The 27,722-nt window shown below is 31.6% G+C and overlaps 5 protein-coding genes across 11 annotated transcripts in view; 3 read left to right on the top strand and 2 right to left on the bottom strand.

Moving 5' to 3' along the window:
* Positions 1–3,633: 3,633 nt before the first annotated feature.
* LOC106108807 lies at positions 3,634–6,914 on the bottom strand. 2 transcript variants are annotated; one of them, XM_013290081.1, is made up of 5 exons: positions 6,825–6,914; positions 5,507–5,646; positions 5,023–5,097; positions 4,383–4,673; positions 3,634–3,770 (listed from the first exon to the last, which is right to left on the bottom strand). In XM_013290081.1, the coding sequence occupies exons 2-5, from the start codon at positions 5,618–5,620 to the stop codon at positions 3,717–3,719; spliced, it is 534 nt and encodes a 177-aa protein (XP_013145535.1). In that variant the 5' UTR covers positions 5,621–5,646; positions 6,825–6,914; the 3' UTR covers positions 3,634–3,716. The 2 variants fall into 2 exon arrangements, with proteins under 2 accessions (XP_013145535.1, XP_013145534.1); XM_013290080.1 differs by lacking the exon at positions 6,825–6,914 and having other exon boundaries at positions 5,507–5,789.
* Positions 6,915–7,008: 94 nt separating this feature from the next.
* On the top strand, positions 7,009–8,442 carry LOC106108805. Its single transcript, XM_013290079.1, has 2 exons — positions 7,009–7,112; positions 7,468–8,442. Exons 1-2 carry the CDS (start codon positions 7,093–7,095, stop codon positions 8,366–8,368), a joined length of 921 nt encoding a protein of 306 aa, XP_013145533.1. The 5' UTR covers positions 7,009–7,092; the 3' UTR covers positions 8,369–8,442.
* An 831-nt stretch (positions 8,443–9,273) lies between these two features.
* Positions 9,274–16,136, bottom strand: LOC106108897 (prostamide/prostaglandin F synthase-like). 4 transcript variants are annotated; one of them, XM_013290223.1, is made up of 7 exons: positions 15,929–16,134; positions 14,619–14,714; positions 12,437–12,545; positions 11,439–11,567; positions 10,602–10,732; positions 10,005–10,076; positions 9,274–9,496 (listed from the first exon to the last, which is right to left on the bottom strand). In XM_013290223.1, the coding sequence occupies exons 1-7, from the start codon at positions 15,986–15,988 to the stop codon at positions 9,482–9,484; spliced, it is 612 nt and encodes a 203-aa protein (XP_013145677.1). In that variant the 5' UTR covers positions 15,989–16,134; the 3' UTR covers positions 9,274–9,481. The 4 variants fall into 4 exon arrangements, with proteins under 4 accessions (XP_013145677.1, XP_013145676.1, XP_013145675.1 ...); XM_013290222.1 differs by lacking the exon at positions 10,602–10,732 and adding an exon at positions 10,762–10,892 and having other exon boundaries at positions 9,312–9,492; positions 15,929–16,136; XM_013290221.1 differs by having other exon boundaries at positions 9,312–9,492; positions 15,929–16,135.
* A 229-nt stretch (positions 16,137–16,365) lies between these two features.
* LOC106108898 (thioredoxin-2) lies at positions 16,366–24,653 on the top strand. 3 transcript variants are annotated; one of them, XM_013290226.1, is made up of 3 exons: positions 16,366–16,473; positions 21,782–21,957; positions 24,017–24,653. In XM_013290226.1, exons 2-3 carry the CDS (start codon positions 21,787–21,789, stop codon positions 24,164–24,166), a joined length of 321 nt encoding a protein of 106 aa, XP_013145680.1. In that variant the 5' UTR covers positions 16,366–16,473; positions 21,782–21,786; the 3' UTR covers positions 24,167–24,653. The 3 variants fall into 3 exon arrangements, with proteins under 3 accessions (XP_013145680.1, XP_013145681.1, XP_013145679.1); XM_013290227.1 differs by lacking the exon at positions 16,366–16,473 and adding an exon at positions 19,680–19,754; XM_013290225.1 differs by lacking the exon at positions 16,366–16,473 and adding an exon at positions 19,914–20,048.
* A 495-nt stretch (positions 24,654–25,148) lies between these two features.
* Positions 25,149–27,722, top strand: part of LOC106108710 (protein FAM98A) — a 9,031-nt gene continuing 6,457 nt past the window's right edge. The window contains exons 1-2 of the mRNA XM_013289970.1: positions 25,149–25,299; positions 26,496–26,728. Coding sequence (XP_013145424.1) covers positions 25,262–25,299; positions 26,496–26,728 — 271 coding nt within the window. The 5' untranslated portion in view covers positions 25,149–25,261. The remainder of the gene's footprint in view (positions 25,300–26,495; positions 26,729–27,722) is intronic.

Genomic DNA, 27,722 nt, shown 5'->3' with positions numbered 1-27,722 from the left:
ATACTTTTTTGAAATTTAAACTAACAAGATATGTCACACTTTAAAAATTTAAACGCGCTAACCTAGTTCTTTTTCCGTGTATTGTTTGTTAAGTGACATAGTTTGAAAAGTGCAAAAATATCTTTAAATTAACTAGTACGATTTCTTATCGAATTCATTCTTAAATTTCAAATTAAACTTATATGTAACTATAACATAAATTACCATTAGAAGAGTTTCAAAAGATTTCCTCAAAGCTTTCCCTCTCCGAAACACAAGGCCTGTAACGGAGTAATGATTTTTTTCCACCACCGACACGATTTTCCTCTTTCCTGTCCTGTGACGTATTTCTTATTCCGCACATTCTCTCGAATATTTTTGAATGTACGCTACCATTGAGAGCCTCCAGGAAATCCCTCCCTTCAAACGTGATACGAATGTGGGAACAGATAAAAAAACAAAGAGCAAAGTTTCACACGTGCTTAACAAATTGCCAAGCACTTTGGACTTTGGTTAAGACAGATATCTTTAAGAGTAAAGTTGTATATGGGTATATGGATCTTTAAAATCGAAATTAAGCGCCTTTGAAATTAAATTTTGTTTTGCGGTCTTGCTTAAAACGTAAATTATTTTCTTACAATTTGTAAATAGAAGGAAATAGAAGAAATTGACTTTGGTTTTGAACAATACAGATCAATAATTCGAAGTAAAACTAAATAAATATAGATCTATATTCTATGCCGTCACATGTGAACAAAATCATTTTATTAATCTATGGTAAGAAGAAACAACAATGTTTCCGAGATTAAAATTTGCAGTTAAACGATGAACCTTTATTCGTATATTTACTACTAGCCTTCGCCCGTGACTACGTCCTCGTGGAATTAAAAACAAAAGAAAGCAGCCTATATGTTCTTCCAGACTATCTTCATCTATGCCAAATTTCCTCCAGATCCGTTCAGCAGTACGCTACAAGCTCTAACATCCAACCATATTAATTTTAATGTAGAAGTTCCACAGACTAAAAATCTACATAGATCAGTCAAATAACAGTAAACATCTTGTAGCATTCATTCTGGCTTTTATCCAAACAAATATATCGTAACAGTTGGCAATGTTCTGTCCATAAACAATAGAGTAGGTTCCATTCGATAGAGTACGGAATATAGAATTATTTGTGCGTTGTTTTGGGCCAAATCTAATGGTTTGTACATGAAACTATAGTCGAATTTAATAGAAATGAGAATTTATTTTTTAAATATTTCACTAACTGATTTCATATCTTGTCTATGGATTTTTTAATAATTTCGATGTTTAATTTGATAATACAAAAATGTCTGGTTTTTACGTCTATGTATTTAAAAAAAACGTCTATGTATAACCTTATAAAGGTAATTTTTTAATACAAATTTTCACTTCTTTTGAATTCCACGTAAGTATCACTAGCTTCATAAGTAATTGAGAAAATTAGCCGTAAACTAATAAAACGGCACAGATTATACGATTTAATTTTTTTTGAGCCAATGTCAACTAAAAATTATAATAATGTTAGGTCACAAATTCTGTTTATCGCGGTCCAATTAGACAATTGGCGTTTTGCCAAAATCACTTCCTCTTATTTTGCAGAAAAGCAAGAAAACTAAGCTTCTTAAGACTTAATTCAACAAGAATTTTGCTAGAAAGATTTTGGAATTCACTTGTTTTAGCATATTAGCGCTAAAGCATAAATATCCGCGAATTTTAATTTTAGGGGGACAATAAGTCATTGATCGACAGCGATATCGATACTGGATCTTAAAAATATTCACAGAAAAGTATTCGTATCGATATCGTCTAAAATATCACATTTGTGCAGCGACTATCAGGTGAAAAAGTAACTATTTGACCAAAGAAAACAAGATCGCAATTTTCGTCACGTATTTTAGAGGTAAACTGGTAACTGCGTAGTCTTTGACTCCAAAATTTAAACAAAATAATAGGACCGACATGCAAGCACTACCTTTACTAAAAAAAGAATAATCAAAATAGGTCAATCAGAGCAGGAATAATATCGTAACACACATTAAAAAAATAACAGACGAATTGAGTACCTTCTTTTGGGAAGTCGGTTCAAAAACGGTTTTTAATGACTTTACGTTAAACGATGTAAAAATGCTCCCTGACCAAACAAAGGTCAACCTCTGGTCTATGGAATTGTTTAAATTTGGAACGCATGATAAGGTAAACAAACCAGTAATGGTCAGTCTATATTTCGTATAGTGACGGTGATTCAGAGGTCCGCACGGATGGTATTGACCCGAACACGACTCGAATCTATTAAGATCCGACCTCGAACGAGCAGGTCAATATAGCTATGTCATCGGTACCTGATATACATATTATATTGTAATTTTAAGGATACAAAATTGCAGTTTTTGTATGACCATCAACAAAACCTTAGTTGGCAATGGTCCAATTTTTTAATTTATTCAAGGTTAAAAAAGTCTCGTTAGATGGATTACAATCCCGACCTCGGTTTCTATTTCCTTTTTTTTTTAATTGGGTCAAAGTCCCTAATTTTGACACCTCACTGTTAACCTATTTGTTATAAAGAGGAAAGATTTGTATTTTTGTATTTATTGAAATAACTCAATAACTACTGTGTCGATTACAAAAATTCTTATATCATTAAAATCTACGTTATCACTGAGTAACATAGGCTATATTTTTTTTATTTTCACGCTGACGAAAAATAAATAAACTGTAACTGTTTAGAAAATGGTCAACATTTAGATATTCGGCTCTGATAGCATGCCTACTTGAGCTTTTAGCTTCTAAATTCGTAATTGATAAGGATTAAAGTCTGAACTAATCTATTTTTTTTTCATTTACTTATTTAAATCATGTAAGATTAATTACACATAATTAAAATATATACAATTAACAAAAATAAAAAAAATGTATTCTAAACACTAGTTCTAATTAAAAATCATACTAATATTATAATTGTGAAAGTTTAGATGGATGGATGTTTGTTAGAGTTTGTAGCCTAAACGGCTGAACGGATCTCGATGAAATTTGGCACAGACGTAGAGGATAGTCTGGAAGAACATATAGGCTACTCACTTTTGTTTTTTTCAAATAAAATGCAATCAATTACTTTCAATTTTATATTACTTTATTCTTGGCTTAAAATCAATAGGAATTGAAATATATATGTATTACATTGTTATAATATTACTAATATTATTTTAAATATTAAAATTAATCTATTTAATTTTATTTATATCTTAAATGGTCAGTTTCGACGGAACAATACTTCCCTTCTGACCTCTAAGTGACCAGATATAAGATCAGATAACGATCATTTTTTACTATACATAAGAAATAATTTACCTTAGTAATAAATTGATCTTAAAACCCGTAAAGTTCTAACTTAACAATCCTGATTGTAAGTTAATTAATATTGTAATACATAAATGAATTCTTGACAAAATTAATTACACAAAAGTAAACTTAAGTAGACGAAAATTAGATTTATAACTAACAAAGTGAGTGTTTAATTATTTAAGAAAAATGTATATTTTAAAGTGTTTTATTTTAATAAAAAATATTACTCCATTATTAATTTACAAATTATAATAATATTAAATATGCTTTGTTTAAATTATTCCGGCCTGTTTTATTATTGAAGATTTTTAATATGTATACTTTTTTTAATTGAAAGTATTCTAAATGTGTTTTTTTCTCTCAGAACTTCAAAACTGTAGTATATCTTCCATTCTCTCGTTTTCTTCGTCTATATGAATTGGCTGTGAACAAAAATCATAATAAATTTGATTAAAATCTACACATTTGAGACTACTGCGAAATAAAATACACCCAAATAGGAAATTCAAAAACTTGTCACTTTATAACTAGATTTGTTGATAAGCTATCTCTTTGGAAATAAAAAAAATATTCCAAGCCCTCCTTAATCATCGGCTTGGTCCCCTTAAATCAACTGCTGGTCGAGATGAATTAAGATAGCCAGGGCTAGTCTGTGTATTTTATCTTACTAATAGTATAAATGGCAAAGTTTAGATGGATGGATGTTTGTTAGAGTTTGTAGCCTAAACGGCTGAAAGGATCTCGATGAAATTTGGCATAGATGTAGAGAATAGTCGGGAAGAACACATAGGCTACTCACTTTTGTTTTTTAATTCCGCGCGAACGGAGTCGCGAGCGAAAGCTAGTATTGCTATATATGAGAGTCAACAACATAATTAAACACTCAGAGCTACTAATCTCGTCACAATGGCGCGCTATTCCATTACCTCTAAATGACACTGACAGCTGTCAGATAGGGACGGGACGTATATGTCAATAATCTAGTGTTGCACCAATCCTAACGCTACTTTTTTAGTTTTTTTTTAAATACTAACCAATAACTCCGTTAGATAATGCGTCGCATGATCCTCTCTATCCATAGCACCGTCCAGCACCTCCGCGTCTTCTTGTCCAATAACTAATTCCTCCCAGTCTTCTCTATTATCTTTTAACTTCTTCAGTTTCTTCCTCGTTCTTCCCTCGGTCGCGGTTTCCTTCTTTAGTTTATCTTCTGCGATCGGTTTTAATGTACTCTTCTTGTACGATGTTAGTGTGCTGGACCCGTTGTTAGAAAGGTGGTCCAGTTTCGGTGGTGAATCTTGTCGTAATTTACGAGTGCAATTTTTCTGAAATACAATAAAATTATTGTAAGAAATTCGATGTAAAATATTATTAACAACTAACTCTCGTTTCGTCAGTGTAACGAAATAACCTATTCCAGCGTGTATCAGATACATCTGTCGTTTAAAACTAGATTAGTTAACGAACTACCCTCACATTTAATAAAATGTATACCTAACACAAGAAATGTTACGCATAAACTGAAATAATATTTGTATACACTAGCCACTGAAGAACTAGAAAAACCACTGAGGTTTATTAAAAAGTTTTTAAGTTGATTTTGTATAGTTGAAATTAAAAAAAAACTATTTGTAAATTTGAGTTATAGATTAAAAATAAAATACAAATACTCACATGACCGTGCTCGCAACACGGAGTCGCAATGACGTTGGTTAAACCAACCAGTATAATTGTCATCGCCAATAAATCCTATAAAAAAAACTTGTTAAAATCAATGTCACGGATTTTTTATCAATACCGTCCACATTTGAAAGAAATTTTGTAATTCTACCCACATTAAAACCAACTTTTAATAGGATGGAATGATTTTTTTATATGTTGGCAAACGACTAAGCGGCCACCTGAATCCGCCAAGCGAAGCGACCGCTGCCAACAGACATCCGCAATTCCAGATGCCTATCCTTATTCGACGGAGGAGACGCACATAAAGAAGATATTTCCCCTTCCTATGCATCTGCACTTCAAGCCTGTTTTCTGTGTGGTCGTGGTATTACACGGTGTGACGGCCCATTCGTGCGAAAATGTTAAAGCGGGCACTACCGCTGTTAACGTAAAAAAAGTAAATGTAATAAAAAAGAAAAATCAACACGAAACTCACCATCAGAGCGAGTTCCCAGTTCAGCACAGACACGTCGAATGATGAAACGAACGTAACTGAACCATGTTGAAATAATTTGAGTAGATTTAAAACATTCAACAAATGCATTTTCATAACATCATCACCGCACGTTACTACATCTAAATATTTTGAAATGCATCATCAAACAGTCGTGTTGTGTCCACAAACTCAATGCTTTTCAAAATATTCAACCGATAATATTTGTGAAAACATTAGAAATTACCATAAACCTCTTTTGTTTTTTATTTAACCTTGAAATCAAGGCAGACGTGAGAAATTAATATAAAACAATTACCAAGCGAGTCTAACAATTCAATATCGATAATAATTCGAATAACGTAAAGAAATATATAAAAAAAGGCAAACTCGATTTACTTATATTACGACATATAGATGTCAATTACTCCAAGTTCTCTATAATAATTGCAGCAAATCGACCTTATATACTTAAGTACCCGTTAAAAACCTATCTCATTTAAGTGTGTGTTTAACAGTGGTAAAGCCATCTGTTGCCCGAATGTGTATGCTAGCTAAGCGTGAAGTGGAGCTAATTCCGCATTTCGTTTAATAAGTTTGAGTGACGCAGGCTTAATTCTAGTCCATTTTCCCTTTACATGCTTTTCTTGTAAGAAATTGACACGGAAAGGGAGATACCCCTTTTGTCCCCCTTCTATCGAAAAGTGTCTGTGGACATCGGTCCCTTCGATAATTAGGCAAATCCAGGTGACTTTTTGCCACCTTATATATGAAAATAAACGAAATGTGGATGTATGAATGTTTGTTTACATTATCCAAACATTTATTGATAACAATGTGTTTTGTGCGGGTGCTTCAATAATGGGAACAGTTACCTCTGTGTAGCCATTGTTACTGACGGAAAAGTATTCATTGGTTGTTTAGTATACTAGTTCATTAATCAATACTGCCATGTTAATATAATAAAGCGTAAACACACACTACTTCCTAGTGGAGGATGTAAGCAATCACAACATATTTTTGAGTAATTCTTTCTTAAATAATAAGCCCTATACTTACGACACGCTTTATGCTACAATTATCACGCTATTAAACTTAGGGGATAACTAAATTGGAAAAACCTTCATGTGGGAAAGCAACCATAAACTACAAATTGCAAAACATTAATAATGCAAGGTTATTATGGTAACGGTAATTATGAGATTGGCAATTGAGAATTTGAGAAATGTATGCATGCAGATGATGGAACAGGGGCACAGCTAGGAAAACAATAGAGTCGTCAGTGACTATTATTTATTTTATTAAAGCGTACGGAAATTACATTATCTTAAAAAATTCCAAAGTTTTCTCCCAAGTTCGATAAACAATTATACCCAATAAAATTAATGTGTAACTACGATAAGCTTGTTTACATAATTAATCATTCTAATGATAAAAATATACAAAAGGTCAAAACGTCATGGTGACAATCGTTAAAACAGCTGGTAACGAAATCATAGAGTTTAGTCATAACCAACAAATGCTACTTTACGGATGTAGATTAAAAATGTTCTATTGTTTTTAATATTTTTTAATTGTCAATTGCGATAATGGCGGATCGGAAGTTCAAGTAAGTTTACATTTTAATATTACGAAATACGCCGGAACATTCAAATAAAATCAACTTTAATAACACTGAAGACTTCTATTATCACGCAATGTAGATACCTCTTACATTTGTTATTGCGTCTTATACCTTAGATTTTTACGTAGATAGACTTTCAGCAGTATTTTTAATCTATTCTAAGTTGTGTTTTCGTAAATTCTGACAGCATGTTTATTTACATCACTTTAATATCAGGCGTCTATTAACCTTGCGGAAAACCTTATCGTATTCTCCCTTGTTGTATTTTCCTAAAACCTCCTGACCTTTGTTTTAACAATAATATTTTATTGATCACTATCATTCCTTCTCTCCCTTTCAGAACTAAAATGAAAATAATATTAGTACTGTCGACTATAAATTGTGTTTTACCCTACCGTCGGCCATCTTGTCACGCTTGCTTCGACGGAATCTGCCACACCCGCTCCAATGTCTTCACTGCACACAAGTTCTCCGGACAACTGGCGGTTGATACAACCGCAAATATACTTTATTTTCATTACCAGACAAACCACTCTATAGACCATACTGGAGCATTCGATTTAAATAATATAAAATTTAAAGTTATCCCGAAAATTGCATTTACTTTTGGTCATGCTGTCGACCAAAAAACAAGGGAATTTTACATGTCTGGTACAGTTGGGATTTATAATTACAACCCAAAATCTAAAAAGATCAAATCACTCGGACTAACAGACAAAACAATATGGCATTTACAATTTAAAAACAAACTTTATTACTCTCTATTTAAATCGAAAGGTATTTATATTTACGATAAAAACAGATCGATAAGTATCCCACAACTATCGAATTATCATATCGATGATTTCGTAATCGATAAAAAGAACGATTTATATTTTATGAGCGAATCGATTATTTATCGATTAAAGAACGGCACTAAGAACGCCGAGTTTTTCATAGATGAGATATTTTCTCTAGCCATAGACAAAAAAGGTGAAGTGCATTTCATTCAGCCAGCGAGTCGTGGGATTTACAAATTGGATTATAGCAAAGATAGTTTAGTAGAAATTGGTGCTTTTGGTAATGGCACGCCTTTTCGTGTTGTATTTGATGCTGATGATAACGTAATATATCATGATATTGATGATGAAAAGATATACTATCTGACCCCAAATTATAGTCTATGTACGGTTTCTACGAAAGGTAGAGGAAGAAATACAAAAAAGTTCGTAGCAATGTCCAATAAAAGTACAATGCAGTAAGTAAGAGGTAGTAGTTTTTTTATTAATATAAGGTGGCAAACGAGTAAGCGGCTACCTGATCCACCTAAATAGAAAGCGACCGCTGCCTATAAACATCCTCAATTGCAGATGCACTGTCTACCCTTCATTGACGGAGGACGAGACACACATAAAGAGGACATTTCCCCTTACTATGCGTCTCCTTCACCGCCAAATCCACTTTTCCTTCCCATCCATACCTCTTAAGAAAAGGATGGAAAGGGAAAGGGACTAAATTCGGCCTCCGACACCACACTCATCAGACTACGCGGAACTGCTTCCACTTCACGCCAGTTTTCTGTGTGGTCGTGGTATTGCTAAGGCGAGCCGACCCATTCGTGCGAAGATGTTAAAGCGGGCTCTACCACTCTTAGATTAACAACCACTGCTAACCCTTAAATGCATGATTTTTTATTTAATTATAAAATCAATATTTCAGTATAGGCTTTGAGTCACAGATTAAGGTAAAAATAATAAAAAAAGTCATGGTTTCAATAAAAACTATAATATTGTTAATATAATATAAGGTTAATTCATTTTACAATATTATTTATGAGAATCTTATTGTAAATAAATATAAAAGGACATTTTTCAATTGTGTATTTATTCAGCTCATACTTGTGTATATAGTTGTATGAAAAATAACGTTTAACTTATTAGTGTTTTAAGCGAGTTAACTAAGAAAACTGTTATATTAGCACGTAATTAAAATTGTCTATATAAGAATTATATTTTACGCCTAATAAAATATGACTTTTACATTTGTTTTTTTAATATTATTTTCTTTACATATATTCAAAAATAGTTGCATGTTTTAGACACGAAAAGTTTGCTATATTTTCGTATTATAAAAAAAAACTAAATGTAAAGAGAAAATAAAACACAAATTAAAAAAGACTTATAATTTCAGAAAATAAAACATTAATAAACGTATATCACAATAATATGTACATTATATTTTAAAAATTATACCCTGCCCCAAAAAGCATGCGATTTTGAACCTTACACCACTAGACTTTAGTTTGCTTACATCTTCTTGAGCACCAAATTACATGAATCGGCTCAAATGGAAGGAAATTCTTGATACTTGGCTTATCACGTTGCTTCTGTCTGGAAATTTAAAAAGTGTAAAACTCTTTTGTGACAAAAAAAAATAAAAGACATTTTGCAAGAATGAAAGCTTTTCTGTAAGTGTATCACTGCAGATTACCGCGACTGTACGTCGGTAATAAGTTTCCATACAAAAGACTTTTTAAGAAGTTATAGCTTATCTATACTATTATAATAAAGCGTAAAAACACTTCTTTGTTGCCCAAGATGTGGGCAATTACAGCATATTTTTGAATAATTCTTTCTTTAATAAAAAGCCCTACACTTATGTCACGCTTTAGGCAATATATTTTCACACCATTAAACTTAGAGTGTAAATATTTTGGATAAAAACCCTAATGTGGGAAAGAGGCCATAAGTTGACCATAAGGAAGCAAGATTGCCATAGTAAAGTAATTGGTATTTTGACATTTGCAATTGAGAATTTGACAAACAAACAATAAATTTATTATTTCGTGCGGGTAAAGCCGCCCGCGAACAGCTAGTGTTAATATAATTATCTACGTACATTACATTCAATATTATCACGGACTTTATTTGCCATCGTCTCTTCTTTGTATTCTGCTTCTAAATTGAAATGCTGAAAAAAAAACATTCATTAAAACAAAACAAGAATGTAATTTTAAATTCAAGTTAGAATTAAAATAAAATCATGTCAACAAGTTTGACATTATCTAACGCAGAGGATATAGCACGAAATTTTACAAGAAAGCATCGACAATATAAGACATTTTAGTAGCGTCAAATCGGAAGTAAATTATACCAACTTTATTGTTGGTTACGAATACAATTATTTTCTTATATTCGAATATATAATTAAATACAAATAATGCGTCACCAAGGAATAATTTAGATCTAGAGGTAGTTTTACATTTTCGATAATCTAACACCAATCCCTTTTAAACTTATAACACTTTTTCACAAATTTTCGTGCTATGCCTCAGACTATAATTCCTGTAACACCCAATAAGTATACTTCTCAAAAGCATGCATACCTAATTAAAAGCAGACCTATCTAAGACTTTTTTTTTTAATTTCATTAACGATTTTGTAATTTTTTTGTCAATAAATAGTGTTTTATTTATAAAAAATCATCTAAACCCACCTTCAATATCTCCTTATTATCCAAATGATCCCCCGGTCCCGTCTGCACAAAATGGCGGACATTCCCGCCCTTTCCAACTAACAACGCGCCCCCCGTTTGCACCCAATCACCTTTGTAATCTCCACCTAGACCTAATTAGAAAATTTACAAATACAGAAACCTCTAGAATGTCCACATTTGGTAACATATCCGCGGGACCGAGTTGCACGAAGTGACGCGATTTGCCGCCATTTTGAATCAACAAGCAGCCGCCATTTTGTAAACTGTCGCCAATTAGATCGCTGTGCAAACCTATATTATATTTGCATTTTATTGATAATAACTATAAAACTCTATTGATATTATTAATAACCAAATATTAATTAAAAAATCTGAAAAATCAAACTAAACTAATACTAACAATTTAACAGTAATATAAACTAGCTTACGCCTCGGACTCTGGCCGAGTGTAATTTAAAAAGTAAGTAGCCTATATGTTACAGACTATCCTCTAAATTTATGAAAAATTTCATTGAAATCCATTCAGCAGTTAGGCTCCAAACTCTAATATCAATAATAAATAAATAAATTTTGTATTTGGCCCGTCCCACCAAATTGTAAATTGTCTGATAACAATCCAACGTGTAAAATGTGATGGAAATATCGGATTTTGTTCCCTTGTCTGACAGTGACGTCATTTTTAAGCTATCTGAGCCTCTATCAGTCAGTTGTGGGAGATGCCCTTAAAATCACACATTTTTACAAGTAGATATCCGTTGGGGACATTCTTGTAAGTAAAACAATCCAAATCCATCCAAACTATCGCATTTATATTTATAAAAATTATTTATACTTTACCCATTCCCCTTCCTTTCGCAATCGCTTCCCTGGATTGTTTCCAGAATAAGGATGTTATAATTGACACGACGTTGAATCTTTTAAAGCCCAAAGTATTGTATGTTGAGATATCTTCCACATGATATAACTCTGAAATTAACATAAATGAGTAATTATTAATAATAATAACAGTTGGATGTAAGGGCCCGATTTAAAAGGCGGTTATTTTAGAAACCGCACGCATAGTGAGGAGGTTCCTGTCTCTGCAGCCCTGACCACTGGTAGCTTGAGTCATCGGATTCCGCAGCCGGTGGACTTCTATTTTTTTATATAACATATTTTATTTTGTTATTTTTTTTAAGAAAATCATGTGAAATATATTATATATAAGAATAAGAAAATAAAGATATGATAAATACAGACATATCTACGCTTAGAAATAAGCTCCAGAAATATTTTTAAAAAATCAAAATTTATTCATCAAGCTACATTATCTGTAACTTAGGCTATATTTTAAATTACTTGTTAGCTTGTAACTTCCGCGTGAAGTTTAAAAATTAAAAATGTAGCCAATGTTATTCCCAGATAATATAGCTTTAATGATGAAATAATTTTTTGTATCCGTCCAGTAGTTTGAGTTATTTCAATACATACAAAAATACAAATCTTTTCTCTTATAATATTAGTATAGATCAATAGGAAGGGTATGGATATGACAGAAAAGATAAGAGAAGTTTTATCTTATTTAATTATTTTTGTATCATGTAGTATTTATTAAAGTACTAGCTATTGCTTGCGACATCGCCTGCGTAATATTAAAAAAAAAATAGCCTGTTTTACTCAGGGATAACATAGCTTTTTAATGGTGAAAGAATTTTTTTAATCAGTCCATAGTTTTTGAGTTATTTCAATACATACAAAAATACAAATCTTTTCTCTTTATAATATTAGTATAGATTATGGCCGAACAGTTAAAAATACTGTACAATATTTTTACAATAATACTTGGGCCAACTTACCGCCATCAAAATATTTTCCCTCCATAAAATCCTTAGAACCAGCATTTTCAACACCAATTCCCACCAGTTTTATGTTGTTTTTCTTCAAAACTGGTGCAATCTCGCTCAACTGAAAAACATATTTCAACAAAAAAATTATTCTCAATTGAAATAACACATTAGGGATACAAAACATTCATTTTTCAAGCACTTAGCAACAGTTATAAATATAGCCTATGTCCCTTAGATTATTAAGCTTTCTAATGGTAAAAGCTTTCTAATGGTAAAGAAATCTGTCCAGTAGTTTCAGCTTTACAAATAAACGCGGTATAACGTTAAACTTAGTAACAAATTTGTAGTACAAAGTTAGTATGTTAGAGTTTATTTGTAACATCATCAACTTGCCCTTATCCCTTACGGAGGGTTGGCACAGTATGTGCTCTTCCATACATCTCTATCAGCCGTCATATCTGAATCCACTCCTTTCTTAAGCTTTTCTTTCACACAATCTAGGCATATTTTCTTCAGTCTTCCTCTACCTTTGTAGTCATCTACATTAAATATTAACACATTCTGGTTTATGTCCCCATCGTCTTGTCACATAATATGCAATTATTAAAAATAAAAATATTCCCTCATTATAATAGTTTTATTTTTATACAACTGAATGTAATTTGCTTATATTGAAATATTTTTATCATGAGAAACTGAAATATAACAAAGAGATAAACTGCATGCATAACTAAATCTTGCATTTATTTATTTTTTTGCACATTACATGAATACATAGTCTAAAAACACTTCATATCATGATGTTATTTATTTAAAAAAGACTAGCTGTACGCCGCGACTACATTCACTTGGTATCAAAATAATAGCCTATGTTATCCTATATAGCCTCAATGTTACTTGCCAAGGCTAAATTTGTATATTAAGTAATGCTATTGATTTGCACAAAATTTTTCCTATATTAATTTATAATTATATCTTTTCAGTCTTGTCAGAAATAAAAATTTACCTACACATCTATCTTATCTCAGATTCATATTCAGGCATAATATAAAATGACTGAAAAGTCAATGTTATTTTATAATGTCTAGTAACATTACAAACTGACAAAGTTTACAATCTATCTGTGACACATAGTAATTTGCATTATAACTTCATCTTATAGGAAGTTAGAAATTATTACAATTGACTTATTCTAGAACAGTGATTCCCAAAGTGGTCTATATCGACCCCTAGGGGTCTTTGACAACCTGCAAGGGGTTAAAGTCAGTGAAAAAAAATTGGGGGTACATGAAATGAAAATGGGGGTCCACGATAGTGGATTTCAACACATACACTGATAGTTACATCACACTATCTTATACCAAAATATAGACATGATTAAATTTGAGTAGTTTTAATTTAAATTTAAATAATAAATGTATAAATTAACATGTGTTTTTATTTCAAGTTTTCAACACTAAACTTGACTACAGTTAGAAATTAACAGGAAATCAACATTGGGTAATCGGGGTCTACTCAACACGGAAAAACATAGCAAGGGGTCTACAACCCAAAAGTTTGGGAAACTCTGTTATAGAATAGGTATAATTATCTGATTGCATGAATAAACTCATTATTCAACACTGCAATTATTGTACTGAGAATTAACATGAAGTATATAAAATTGTTCTGACCTTGTAAATATACGCTTTAAAACATAAAATATATGTCTTATTGTAACAAACAAACCATGTATTTCTTTCGCCGAAATAGCGAAGAGAATTCTGACATCTGCAATAACAGATGAATTACCCTTAATTGATGAAAGAGGGGATAAACAGAAAGAAAATATTTTTTTCATTTCTAAGTATCACTAATATCATAAAGAGGATAGATTTGTTTTTTTGTATGTATTGAAATAACTCAAAAACTACTGGGTTGATTTAAAAAAATCCTTCACCTTTAAAAAGCTACATTATCACTGAGTAACATAGCCTAGCCTATTTTTTTTTATTTCATGGACAAAGTCGTAGCATCATCTATTGTTTTATAACCATTTGGTATTTAGTAAATGTATAGATATCTCACAAAAAATGTCTAACAGAATTCTTTTGACATTTCTGGGCAATTTTGGAAGTAACACATTACCCAGGAATTGTATACCATAATGTATTACATACAGTGACTTGAGTAATGAGAAGAAAAGCCTCACCTCCTTAGCCCATAGTCTACACAGCATACAGCCCCAGCGCCGGAAGAAGATGACCACAGCATCCTGATCTTGCCAGAAGGTCTTTAGTTCCACTTGCTGAAAAAAACAAATATTGTTGTTATAATTTAAAAAAAAAATAAGTAGCCGCATTTTGTCTAATGAGTGTGGTACTGGAGACCTAATTAAAGTCCCTTCTCTTACCACCCTTTTCTTATAAGGTATAAATGGGAAGGTAAAGTGGATTTGACGGCGAAGGAGAAAGGGGAAATATTGTCTTTAGGTGCATCTTCTCTGTTTATTAAGGGTAGGCAACCCATTTATATTGCTGATGTCTATGAGCTGCAATCGCTTGGGTATTTTGGCAGATTTAGGTAGGTAGGTAGCAGAGTAGGTGGTCACTTACTCGTTTTCCACCTCATATTATTAAAATAAAGCATAAGTGTTCTTCCACACTATGTCTATCTACCCATCTCATACTATCATACTAATATTATAATATATGAATGTTTAAATAGATGATTATTTGTTTGAGTTTGTAGCCTAAATGGATGAACAGATATAGATGAAATTTGGTACAGGATAGTCTGGAAGAACACACATGCTACATTCTTTTATTCGTTTTTATAATTCCGCATGGTTGGAGTCGCAGGTAAAAGCTAGTATTGTAGTAGTAATGGGTTCTGATGTTTTTAATTTTTTGGATATAGGATATGCTTAAGCCACAAGAATAGAGATGTACATATGTCATGATTTTTATCAATATTGTTAACAATCATCTATCACATTTAAAAATTTCCAATATGATAAAAATATATCTTATCATATATTCTGATAAATGTATTGCTTAATAAAGATTAAATAAATACAAAGTTTAAAGTGCATCTTTATAGCTTTGTAAACATAAATAAATAAAATAAAACATAAATAAATGTTTATAAAGTTTTGATGAATCAATTCTACAGAAAATCCCCAAATATCATTAAAATTTTCAGTACAAAAATCGTAATACAATTATTAGTACAGTGTAGTCAATACTACAGCTCATTAAATCTTTGTTTTATAATGTAAAATGTATCGTAAACATTATTACATAAAATCATACTTCGATTGATAAATTTAAATCGCTTCCGACTTTACTTTCATTACGACCGGTTTTTGATCTGCGTAATACAAATTACAAATAATATTTGTAACACAAATATAAAGGCATTGTAACAAATTTAATCTAATAAATTTATAGAATGCCGCAAATTACACATAAACAAATGAAACCAAAACGAAACAAAATTAAATTAATAAAATAACATTACCTCTCCTCCTGGAACACTTCTTATCTTATGCGATCCAATAGCGTTAATATCGACAGACATATTTGTATTATTTTACTTTTAGGGTCAATTGATACGCTTATACTCCTCAATTTGATGAAAACAAATATTTTATGAATTTTATATAATAAAAATTAACTGACAGCTTAGAAAAATACGTTTTCGGATACGGAAACTGAAGAAAACTGACAATATGTCAACAAAGATTATGTAGATTAATGCTGTCAATGTCAAATTCTAAACAATAAAGAGCATAATACCTGGGTAGATTATATTAAATTTAATTTGAAGAAATAGCTATTTGTAATTCGACTTTGGAATATATAGGTATGTAATTTACTTTATTATTGCAAAATGAATCTCTTGCTTCGATTTATATTGCAATTAGAATCAGCAGAAAATATTTTTTTATTGGCAGCACCGGTATGTTAGCGTTATTTTTCATTTTCACTTGCTTGATTGTGATTTGTGTCAGTCGCCGCGTGTTACACCGGTTTTAGTTGTTATTCGAGAAATCTTCACAAAAAGTAAGTAATTATTTAGTTTATTATGATTCATTACATACTTCACATTCAACTGTTAAATGCATTCTTGGTGTAATTATTACCTATACATGTAATATGACCTTGCACTTTCTGGTTCTAGATCGATTGATTTTTTCTTATTGTACTATTTGATGTTGATTTTAACAGCATATCAATGTCATATATTGTCAATTCTTGTATAATCATTCATACAAAGTTATTTTTGACGGTAAGGAAAAGTGCTAATATGGTTTGAATGTATTTAATAATTGTAATCTTGTCGAGTAGGTACGTCGTACTTACGTCATGGTCGGTAATTATGGTGTAAACGCATAGTAAGTAACCAGTTAGAATACGTCGTACTTCAAGGCAATAAAACATACTATTATACTATGGTGTTGCTTGTATACAGTGTCTAGGTATTTGTGAGTCATATTTTTTTTATAGACTCGATGTTTTGATCTTTATTTCTAGGTATTCTAATGATAGCTAGCGGCGTTTTTCCTTGAGTTGAACTAATAACTTTTGGAGCAGAATAAAATATGAGTAACACAATCGAACTTGGATAAGTGATAAAAAAATGCATTCCTGAATTATTGCTGATCCATTTATTCTAATATGAAAACTAAGTTGAAATATTATAAGGATGTTTAAGCTATTGTATCCTATTAGAAATTATATATTTATATGTTACTAGCTTTCTCCCGCGACTCCGTCCGCGTGGGATTAAAAAAAAACAAAAGTGAATAGCCTATGTGTTCTTCCAGACTATCCTCCACAACTATACCAAATTTCATTGAAATCCGTCCGAAAAACATCCATCCATCCATCTAAACTTTCGCATTTGTAATATTAGTAAGATTAGAAATTATATACTTATATGTTATATACGGTCACTTGACCGTCGCGACGCGATGGCGAATAAAGCCGGCAACCACACCCTGAAGAAGGACCCCCTACAGGTTTTAAACTGGTCAGTGCCTACACCGAAAGTTCCCACATGAGATTTAGCCGTGTTAAAAATCATATAGTATAATGTCTCACAAAAGTTTTAATAAGTTTACTTAGTTAAATAAGTAACTACCTCATAAACATACACTTCGTTCTTATGTTGACTGTCAGTACTAAAAGCAAAATTTTAAATAACCCTTTAAAAAAATCCCTACTCTTTACACACACCATAGATGATATGTTTTCACAATTTTAAACTCAGCAGTAAATAAATTGAATAAAAATGTTATATGGGAAGGTAAAGGCCTTTGTCATTTGTAATGTTTTGTGACATGTAAACATTCAAATAAAGTTTTTTATAATATATGGATGAAGTCACAGAGGAATAGTATCATTAAAGCTGGTTGCGGTTTGTCTGTTATCATTTAACACATGATAAGGCATATCTCGGTGGCATGGTAAATGTTTTACTATCATTATACACTCAACTTATATCTTTCCACATGAAATATAGTATTCAGTGACAATTGAGGGCTATAAAACCACATATTTTACAGTCAAGTTTTATTTAAAGTATGAGCTGTTACCCGCAAACTTCTTTAGCGCAAACATTCTCTTCATTCATCAGGTTTTTCAAAATTTTTAATATCATTTATCACCTTTCCTACATCATCTTTTATGCATCTAATATTGTTTATCTTTCTTCCACTTCTTTCTCTCTCTCTTGCTATATGGAACAGATGTTTTTGTCCCGGCAGGCTGTCCAGGGATTCATATTTGTTTTGCAAATCGCTTACACTTATATACTTCTCTTTTAAATCTTTATCATTCTTATCCATGGCTGCTAATTCTTAAAGGCTTTCTTTTCTTTCCAAATCTCTGTCATAATAATGTCATGTCTCTGTATAATGTTAGGATAGATAATCTTAATAAAAAAAGACTCATTTCCACTACTCACTACACACTAAACACTACACATTACACACCAACACCTAACATACTTATAGCTCTAATTTCTTCTTCATTTTTACTAAGTAATAAATATGTGTTTGTTTTTAAGTTTGGTTGTAAGATTCACTTTGGTCTGTGGGGCGGGGGCTTGGTGATCCATTACACAGGGACCACCCTAGTATGGACATCAGTCCCCTGCCCAAGGGGAAATTAATAAACTATTTTTATAATATTATACCACAAAGGGCAAATTACATAATATTTTGAATGAAATGATTATGAAGCAAGTGCATTATGGACTTGACGTAATAATCGCAGTCAAAATTATTCGATGCCACGTCTAAGACTGCATTAAAAAAATTTTAAATGCCACTTTGATGCATAAATTTTTGCCACCCCTAGTGTAGGGTAATCTACGAAACGGCTGAACTGATGTTTGCGAGACTTTCGATGTAATGTCAATATTATAGGTTCCTATTTGAAATTCCGTGATGACGTAATCGAGGCAAGACTTTAAGTGTCACGACAATGTAAGTCCACTCTATGTGTGTGTAACAAATGATTTATTATTGTTTTATTTCCAATTGCATCGATTCTACATTGATATGTCTTACTTGCGATGACGTAAGTCGACCTACTTAGCTCGAGTTACATTAATCAATATTGTATGGGATTCTTACCGTAACATTACCCAGGCTTCTAGTTGTCGATATATATAAGCTATGTGCTGTTTTGTAGACTGCATTAAAATGTGAACATCCATACAATAGTTATGGAGTTAATTAAGAAATATCCATACAAAAAAACATTTGCTATTTTCTTTTTAAAAATGCACAGTTAGAGGTAACGCTTGTGTACAATTGTCAAAGAATATGGGAGATGTAGCGAAACTTTTCATGTTGCATAACAAGCAGTGGAAACCCGCATTTAGGTTAACTGCAATTCAAAAGCTTAACCTTTTTTAAAACTTTTTTTTATTGTGTTATCATCATACTTCATACTAATATTATAAATGCGACAGTTTAGATGAACGGATGGATGCTTGTTAGAGTTTTTAGCCTAAACGGCTAGACGGATTTTGATGAAATTTGGCACAGACAAAATAGTCTAGAAGAACACATAGGCTTACTTTTGTTTTTTTTTATTTCCACGCGGACGGAGTCAAGGGCTAGTTGTTCCTATTTCCTCATGAATGTCAGGATTGAAAAACACAAATGACGTCAGCGAATGAGTAAGACAGGGAAGCGAATAGTTTTATAACGAGTTTCTGAACATTTACATAAACAGTCATTCAATAGCCGTGTTGTTGGCTGTTTGTGCGAAAATACCAAAGAGCATAAATTTGTAGTGTATTTAAGATATATTTAAACATTTATTTTAAGGTGAGTTATTATTTGATGTGTATAATTTTATTTGTTACATTTCTTTTTAATTAAAAAGTCTTTTTTTTTAAACGGATTTTTTGTTCTTTTGTATGTCAAAATTGGTTGTCAAAGTGATTTGTCGGACTTTTTCCTTCAAATAAGATTTTCCTAGAAATTTAAATTTTTAGTTTAATTATAATCAAATTTACAGTTTACGTTATCGTTTATACATTTTGTGCTTTTTTAACTTTTAATTTTCTGCAAATTACAATATGAGGGTTCGTTCAATGCTTCAGGGTCGAAAATGCAAAGGTTTGTGTCGTTTCAGTAAAAAACCCAAAGTCTACATGAATTTAACAAATCAAAACATTATAAACAACATGCATGGGCATATTTATTAGCTTCGTAAGTAAAAAAATATTTGGGAACCAACTCTTTAGCTGTCAATGATTATACAAATCCTTTGCCATTAGAAAACTACAATATCGGTAACATGTGTTAAGTTTATTGTTAGTTTTTATTTTCACTAGCTTTCGCCCGCTACTCCGTCCGCGTGGAATTAAAAAAAATGAATAGCCTACGTGTTTTTCCACACTGTCCTCTACGTCTATACCAAATTTCATCTAAATCCGTTCAATTTAGGTTACAAAATCTAACAAACATCCATCCAACATTACGCGCGGATGAAGTCGCGAGCCATAGCTAGGGTTAAATAATAATCGTGATATTTATTTAAGTGCGAAGTCATTGTCTGTATTTAATTTAACGATGACTAATTTGTCTGAGAAAACATTACAATGAAGATTTGAATATAAAACGATTTGTGGATATGACGTCATATTCAAACGACACCTATGCCGTAGGGCCTACCCTAAAGCGGTGGTTTCCAAACTTAATTCGTGTAACATTTCGAATATCAGTTATTTTGTAGCGCCTTCCGTTTTCACTTCCAAAACCTCAATAAAACATGCCTTGCCTGGAGTGGACATTATATTTTAATTATACTCTTTTGACGTATAAGAGCAATTATAATGTAACTTTATAATTAAGAATATATTTTTCCAAAATTAATTATCATAAGCGCCCTTCCCAATTTTTCTTAGGCCCTTAATTTCCATTCAAGGACTTAATTTCCGGTCGCCATCGCCCCCAAGGGTGGTTATCGATCATGAAAATCTGGCCTAGAGGTTTCATTAAGGAATGTCAAAGGTCATCCATAAAGGTAGGGATAGAAAGAGATGGATGGATTGCGTGAAAGGTGACGTAATTAGAAAGGGAGTGACTGAAATCACAAGATAAGATCGATATTGGATAAGGACAGGAAGATGACGAAAGAGAAGGCAATATTGAAATAGATATGTAGTGTAATTTTGGAATTTATAATATTACTAGCTAACGCGCGCGAATTCGTCCGCGTGGAATAAAAAAAAACAAAATCGAGTAGCCTACGTGTTCTTCCATACTATACATCTATGCCAAATTTCATCGAGATCCCTTTAACCGTTTAGGCCACAAACTCTAACAAACATCCATCCATCTAAACTTTCGTATTTATAATATTAGTAAGATGCTTGAAAATTAAGATGTACCTTTTGTTTACATGGTTTGACCTTGCCTTGGTACATGAGACTTGTTATTTTATTAATGTCCTTATAGGATCTTATTTCAACCAGAGTTCAACCTTCACGTATCGTTAATCAGAGCCTTGATGACACTGTTTTTTAAAGAGATACTGAAATTATTTACTATTCCTTCACAATTATAATAATGTTTAGTTCCTTATCACCAGACACTAGAAAAAAATGCACAGTTTTCTCTAAAACTCGTATATTCACATATTTTTAGAAAAAACATTGTATTAAATAACTAGATAATATTAGTTATTATTTTTGGTACAACTTTGTTTTTAAACATAATTTTCTCAAAATAACTTAAAAATCCATAAACCAAAATGGCCGCCAAGATATTTCGGCTTTGGATTGCAAAAAAGCAGATAACAACTAACAATGTCTCGTCAATTTATTAAGCTGAATCTTTGTCTCCAGGTAAAATGTCGATCCACATCAAGGACTCTGAGGACCTGAAGACCAGGCTGTCGGAGGCTGGTGATAAGCTGGTGGTGATTGACTTCATGGCCACCTGGTGCGGGCCCTGCAAGATGATTGGGCCCAAACTAGATGAGATGGCCACTGAAATGGCTGACTCTATTGTTGTGCTGAAGGTAAGTTCTTTAATAATTAGTAGACAAGTTAAGGCAGCGCCGTCACAGGAAATAAAAACAGGAATTTACTATGTAAATTCTATCTATTCAATGTATAATCTTGAAAAAAAAAAATGTGCATAGATGTGCGTAAATTAAATATCCCAATACTTATTAATTTACTAGCTGTTGCCCGCGACTTCGTCTATGTGGTATTAGAACACATACAAACTATATAAATAACAAAAAGATACGTATCCCTCGGGAACCGGACATTTCTTGGAATGAACCTTATCCCATGTGTACTCTAGACTTTGTTTTATATCTGTCCCAAATTTCAATAAGATATGTTGAACCATTGCTGAATGATCGGGTATACATTAAAAAACTAAATTAATGAATCCCACGGGAACCGTAACTATTCCTGGTATAAATAGCAGCCTATGTGTTCTTCCATGCTCTGCTCTACATGTATGCCAAATTTCATCCAGAGCCGTTCAGCCGTTTAGGCAAATACTAACATATGGACATATGTTAGTATTTGTAGTATCCATCAAAACTTCTAAAATGCTATCCATCCATCCATCTAAAATTTCGCATTTATAATATTAGTTAGATATAATTAGTTTCATTTTAAATTTGAGAATGATAAGACTCAGTAATGGCCACCTTCATTTTGAATGGATAATAAGTAATGTTTTTTATCACTTAATGGAGGCCACTTCAGGGTCGAGGCCAAAACAAGTTAACTGATTCCGTTCAGTAACTCATTGGTAAATTTACAATGCATTTTAAGTGAAAATGTGCATGACACGCTTTATTAAAGAAAAACAATGTACTAGGAATTAAAAAAAATGGTAATAAATTTGTTTTGTACTGAATTGTGACACTTGTAACACATTTAGCTGTGTCAGAAAATCGTTCGTTGAAATTCAAGTTGATTTTATAAAACGAAAAAGGGATATTGGTAACAGGGTTTACCCCGTTTTATATCTCATAAAGGAAAACTGTTTTTAAATTACACTCAAATTGTTTTTAGTCATAGTAAGACTAGCTTTTGCTCGCGAATATCGTCGCTTTATTAAAAAAAACTACGTAACTACGTCTTTCAGATTTTGTTCTACATTGACAAATTTCATTAAGATTCTTTAAGTTATGGAGATATGTTAAACATTGAAATTTTCGCATTTATAATATTAGTATGGTTTTAATTTAATGATTAGGAAATGTAACGAATATGAGTGGATTTAATTAAAGGTCCTTGGTTCAGTTTAAAGTGATTAGTAGATAAAGTGACTTAGTAGATTAAAAAGTAAACTAACCTACCGCCACACACCATAAAAGTTTTATACTGTTTTATTACCCCTTCATAAGTCAGTAGATGTTGCCCATGACTTTGCCTATGTATAGTTTCAAAGTTCAAAACTTACGTTCGACCCTTTTTTCAACCTAGCACCTAAAGTATAAAATAGCAATCTACGTAATAACAGAAATCTATTGATGCCAGATTCCAAATTTCTAAGCCCGGTAGCTTGTGACCTGATTTTTCAGTTACCCTTATTGTTTGTGTTCACAATATCTTCTAAACTATTAGTCCAATTTAAAAACTGTAAAGGACAATTTTATTCTACATTAAATTCTCCTAGCAACAGACACATTTATTTGAATATGCTACTCACAGATAAATTGCCTATCTAACAGTGAAAGAATTTTTAAAATTGGCCCAGAAGTTAAGTTATTTCAATACATACAAAAATACAAATCTTTCCTGTTTATAATATCTTTTTCATTGATTTTCATAAAAAGTAAAATTAGATTTTTGTTATAAGTAAAAAATACTTTTTTGTAATAAATATAAAAACTTTATTTTTTGTAAAAAGAGTAACTAAAACCTGATTTACGCAAAGTTTTATATTTGGAGTACTACCAAAAATAAATTATTGTATATAATTACAAGAATAGAATAGGCCAGGCAGGTGAAGAGCAAGCAATAGAGAATAGAGTCGGACCAATAGAGAATATATTTCCCACCATAGAAACTCCTTAAGTTGTTTACTAATTTTTGAACTATGTATTCCAGGTGGACGTTGACGAATGTGAGGACATTGCGACCGAATATAACATCAACTCAATGCCGACCTTTGTATTTGTTAAGAGTTCCAAGAAACTTGAAGAATTCTCCGGAGCTAACGTTGACAAACTCAAGAACACAATTCTCAAGCACAAGTAAACAGTTACCGAGGGCTGTACGCCGCTGCCCTGTCCACCCGGACACCGCAGTCGGATTTAATATATGATACATAATATATGAAAGAATAACTAGCATCTAAAGTAACTTTTATTTCGTCCTCTATACAGTAAAGTTTTAATCTATGTATTTTTTTTTTCTCTTTAAATATTTATCAATAAGTTAATTTTCAAATATAATAGACATAAAATGAATATGTATGTTATGTAACTTTCATTTTAAGATTGATTTTCCAGGGTTTATTTTTAATAGACAAAGGTGGTTTTTTTTCTCTCACAATTTTTAAATCTGTGATTAGCCACAATGTGTCTTACGTAATATATAAAAGCACGAGATAAAATTTATTTTGCGCACGAGAATTGCATTTAGGATGCGTACATGCCCACACCGGCTGCGCCATTGTGTACTTTTGGTTTTTTATATATGTTACACACTATTGTTACTGCATTAAAAATTTTGTGAAAAATAACTGACTTTTTATAACCCCTAAATGTGACCAGTGCACTAATATTATGTAAAAGGATGGATGGATGAGCTATCTCAGAAAGGCTCAATGAATATTTGTAAAATAAGTCTCAAATGTACAACGGAGTCTGCACAAGGTTACTTTTGCTTGTTTAATTTCGAAAGATGGTAGACTACGAGGAGTAGTACATTTAGAACACTTTTCATATTATTTGCTGGGTGTATATTTGTATTCCAAATTTCATCATCATTGGCATGCTAGGTTAGGGAGAAAATGGAATCTGAATTTTTAAAACTGAAATACTAAATGTTTTCACCTAATGAAAAAAATGAATTTAGTTTTATAAAATAAGTTGGAATAATCAATTTAAATTCGTCTTACAAGTTATTTGATTTAGAAAACTTTCTTAATTTTCTACATTGAACAAATATCACTGGCCTCATATTTGATAATCTATATCTGTTGGTTATGGTTTATTGATTTGTCTTTTGTCTGATTTGACATTGACAACTCAATTTTTTTGCCAGCCGGTGTCTGGTGTGTTGGTTAATTTTTATTGCTAAGCATCTAGAAAAAGATATTGTTAAGTAAACTAAGTTTATAATTTAAATATGGAGAACGATATATTTGACTCACTGGGTGACTTAGGGTGAGTATCACCATAATTTTTATAAGCATATCAATAAGAAAATAATTCATATGTTCCGAGAAATGTCTTGAAAGAAACAAGAATCTAGTTTGTCTTTACGCTGAAAGCTGCCAGTAATGCCATAAAAATGTATAATTTACGTACACTTTTATTATTTACAAGTCTACAATGTGCCTATAACATTATATTATTAAATATAAACTTTCTTTATAACCTTCGTATGAAATTATTATTTATTCATTCTTTGTGAACTTTTATGTGAAGAAATGTATAATATTTACTCTATTATACTACTGAAAGTAAAGCCTGGGTCATATTTGGCCAGTACAGTTGAATAGTGGGACTCAATAAAGTAGTGGCAATCCACTGGCTTAATGAGTAACTGGCCCTAACTGGCACTAACTGGCCCCAGTGAGTTGATATCAATGTCTCAATCATGAACCAGGAATAATACAGAATTGCAACTCAATGTGATTTCTCAAAATATGGTGAAATCCAATATCCATAAGAAGAGTTAATAATTATTATGCAATTCTGATTCTGTTAATTAACAGATTCATTTTTCCTTATATTTTAATACTGGCTTACAATACTGTGTTTGAATGGAATAAAAAAACAAAAATTTCAAATTTCATCAAGATCAGATCAGCTATTTTGACTATGAACTGAACAAATATCCATTGAAACTTTCACATTTACAATGTCAATAAGATAAACCCAGATATTTAAATGATTTTTGAAATTACGCTGAAATTATTAATGCAAAAGCTCACATTTATGCTTTTGACTGTCTCCAATGTCATTTTAAAAATCTTGAAGGAATTCACTACAGATGTAAAAAATAATCTGGAAGTTGCATGCTACTTACTAAGTTTTTACAAAATTGAGGACAAAAGCTAGTGTACCTATATATAATAAATATATAATATTATAAACAGTAAAGATTTGTATTGAAGTAACTCAAAAATAAAGAGACTGATTTCAAAAATTCTTTCACCATTAAAAAGCTATGTTATTGCCGAGTAGTAACATAGGCTATATTATAACATTTCTTGTGCATACAGTTGCAAGCAACAGCTAATGTTAAATATAGACAATAGTTTGCTTTACTCTGTATTCTTTAAAAGGAAATTACTAAACAGATAGCATAATTATCAATAGATAATCTATAACAATACTTTTTTTTTTTGTTCTAGATATGATGGTCCTCTATCAGATCCAGATGCATTCTCAAAAGCCGTAGATGAAGGCCTCAAGTCCTTGGACTTTATCAAACTTGTATGTGAATTGGCCGAAGAATTAAAAACATTATGCAAAGTGGAGGAATCTGTTAATAAGATAAACAGTTTGGATGAAACAAGCTCTTTTATGTTGGAATTGAGTTCTTTTCTTAAAGAGTTAGGTTGTCCTTATAGAGGATTGATTTCAGGTTAGCATAGTTTTAGAAATTAATATTAATATGGTATGGATGCAGAGGATAGTCTGGAAGAACACATAGGCTACTCATTTTTTTTTTTAATTCCATCCAAATGGGTTGCGGGCAAAAGCTTGTCTATACTTCTATACTATTATAATAAAGCGTAAACACACACTTTTTTGTTGCCTAAGATGTCAGCAATTACAGCATATTATTAAATAATTCTTTCTTTAATAAAAAGCCCTACACTTGCGTCACACTTTAGGCTATATATTTTTACCCCATTAAACTTAGGGGGTAAATAGTTTGGATAAAATCCTATTGTGGAAAAGAGACCATAAGTTGCTGCCAACATCAAGGAAGCAAGATTGTCAAGATTTGTCATGTCATGTCATTTTGACATTTACTATTGATAACTTGACAAATGTAAAACATTAAAATAAAATTTTCATAATTTTATGCAGATGAAGTCGCATGGGAACAGCTAGTAAATAATAAGTTTAATTTTCTTGTAATTTCATTTTATACAATGGCTTTGCTATTTAATTATATTTTCGTAAGGTTACTTATAATTGACTCCTTAATCAAGGGTTATCGTAGTTAATGAGCCAAAGGAATATTGATGCTGCAACACCGTTTACCTGACTGTAGTCTATTAGTACAGTCAGGTAAACTGGCGGTTCCACTATAAAAGCTACAATCATTTGAACATTTTGAAACAAGTTGCGGAACAATACAACACAGCTTATAAATGTGTCTGTACCAAAAAAAGTCGGTTGGTGTTACACAGATAATTTCTTTTTTATTATTAACCCTCTGTTTGGACTTACTGATATCTAACTAGTTATTTGTAAACAGAGTTTGTCTTATTGCAATGAACAAGGCAATTTTTCCTAAAGTGTAACGGTGGTAGTGCCTTTAACATCTTAGCACTGCAGGGCCGGCACGCCCGGTGTAATACCACGACCAAACAGAAGACAAGCGTAAAATGGAAGCAATTCCGTGT

This window comes from Papilio polytes, unplaced genomic scaffold, assembly GCF_000836215.1.
Source record: "Papilio polytes unplaced genomic scaffold, Ppol_1.0 DF821400.1, whole genome shotgun sequence".
NCBI lineage: Eukaryota > Metazoa > Arthropoda > Insecta > Lepidoptera > Papilionidae > Papilio > Papilio polytes.
Note: the sequence above shows the minus strand (reverse complement) of the source record. Positions and strands in the feature narration are given on the sequence as shown.

What these genes read in the sequence shown, in the direction of transcription:
- LOC106108898 (XM_013290225.1), top strand. Translation starts at nt 20,009, where the DNA reads ATGAGGGTTCGTTCAATGCTTCAGGGTCGAAAATGCAAAG. An exon ending in TCAGGGTCGAAAATGCAAAG is followed by an intron (nt 20,049 to 21,781) that starts GTTTGTGTCGTT and finishes CTTTGTCTCCAG; the next exon opens with GTAAAATGTCGATCCACATC. An exon ending in ACTCTATTGTTGTGCTGAAG is followed by an intron (nt 21,958 to 24,016) that starts GTAAGTTCTTTA and finishes TATGTATTCCAG; the next exon opens with GTGGACGTTGACGAATGTGA.
- LOC106108807 (XM_013290081.1), bottom strand. Translation starts at nt 5,620, where the DNA reads ATGAAAATGCATTTGTTGAATGTTTTAAATCTACTCAAATTATTTCAA. An exon ending in ACTGGGAACTCGCTCTGATG is followed by an intron (nt 5,098 to 5,506) that starts GTGAGTTTCGTG and finishes TTTTTTTTATAG; the next exon opens with GATTTATTGGCGATGACAAT. An exon ending in ATTATCTAACGGAGTTATTG is followed by an intron (nt 3,771 to 4,382) that starts GTTAGTATTTAA and finishes TTTTGTTCACAG; the next exon opens with CCAATTCATATAGACGAAGA.
- LOC106108805 (XM_013290079.1), top strand. Translation starts at nt 7,093, where the DNA reads ATGGCGGATCGGAAGTTCAA. An exon ending in ATGGCGGATCGGAAGTTCAA is followed by an intron (nt 7,113 to 7,467) that starts GTAAGTTTACAT and finishes TCTCCCTTTCAG; the next exon opens with AACTAAAATGAAAATAATAT.
- LOC106108897 (XM_013290222.1), bottom strand. Translation starts at nt 15,988, where the DNA reads ATGTCTGTCGATATTAACGCTATTGGATCGCATAAGATAAGAAGTGTT. An exon ending in GTAGACTATGGGCTAAGGAG is followed by an intron (nt 12,546 to 14,618) that starts GTGAGGCTTTTC and finishes TATGTTTTTCAG; the next exon opens with TTGAGCGAGATTGCACCAGT. An exon ending in GTGATAATATTGAATGTAAT is followed by an intron (nt 9,493 to 10,004) that starts GTACGTAGATAA and finishes ATTTCCAGACAG; the next exon opens with AAGCAACGTGATAAGCCAAG.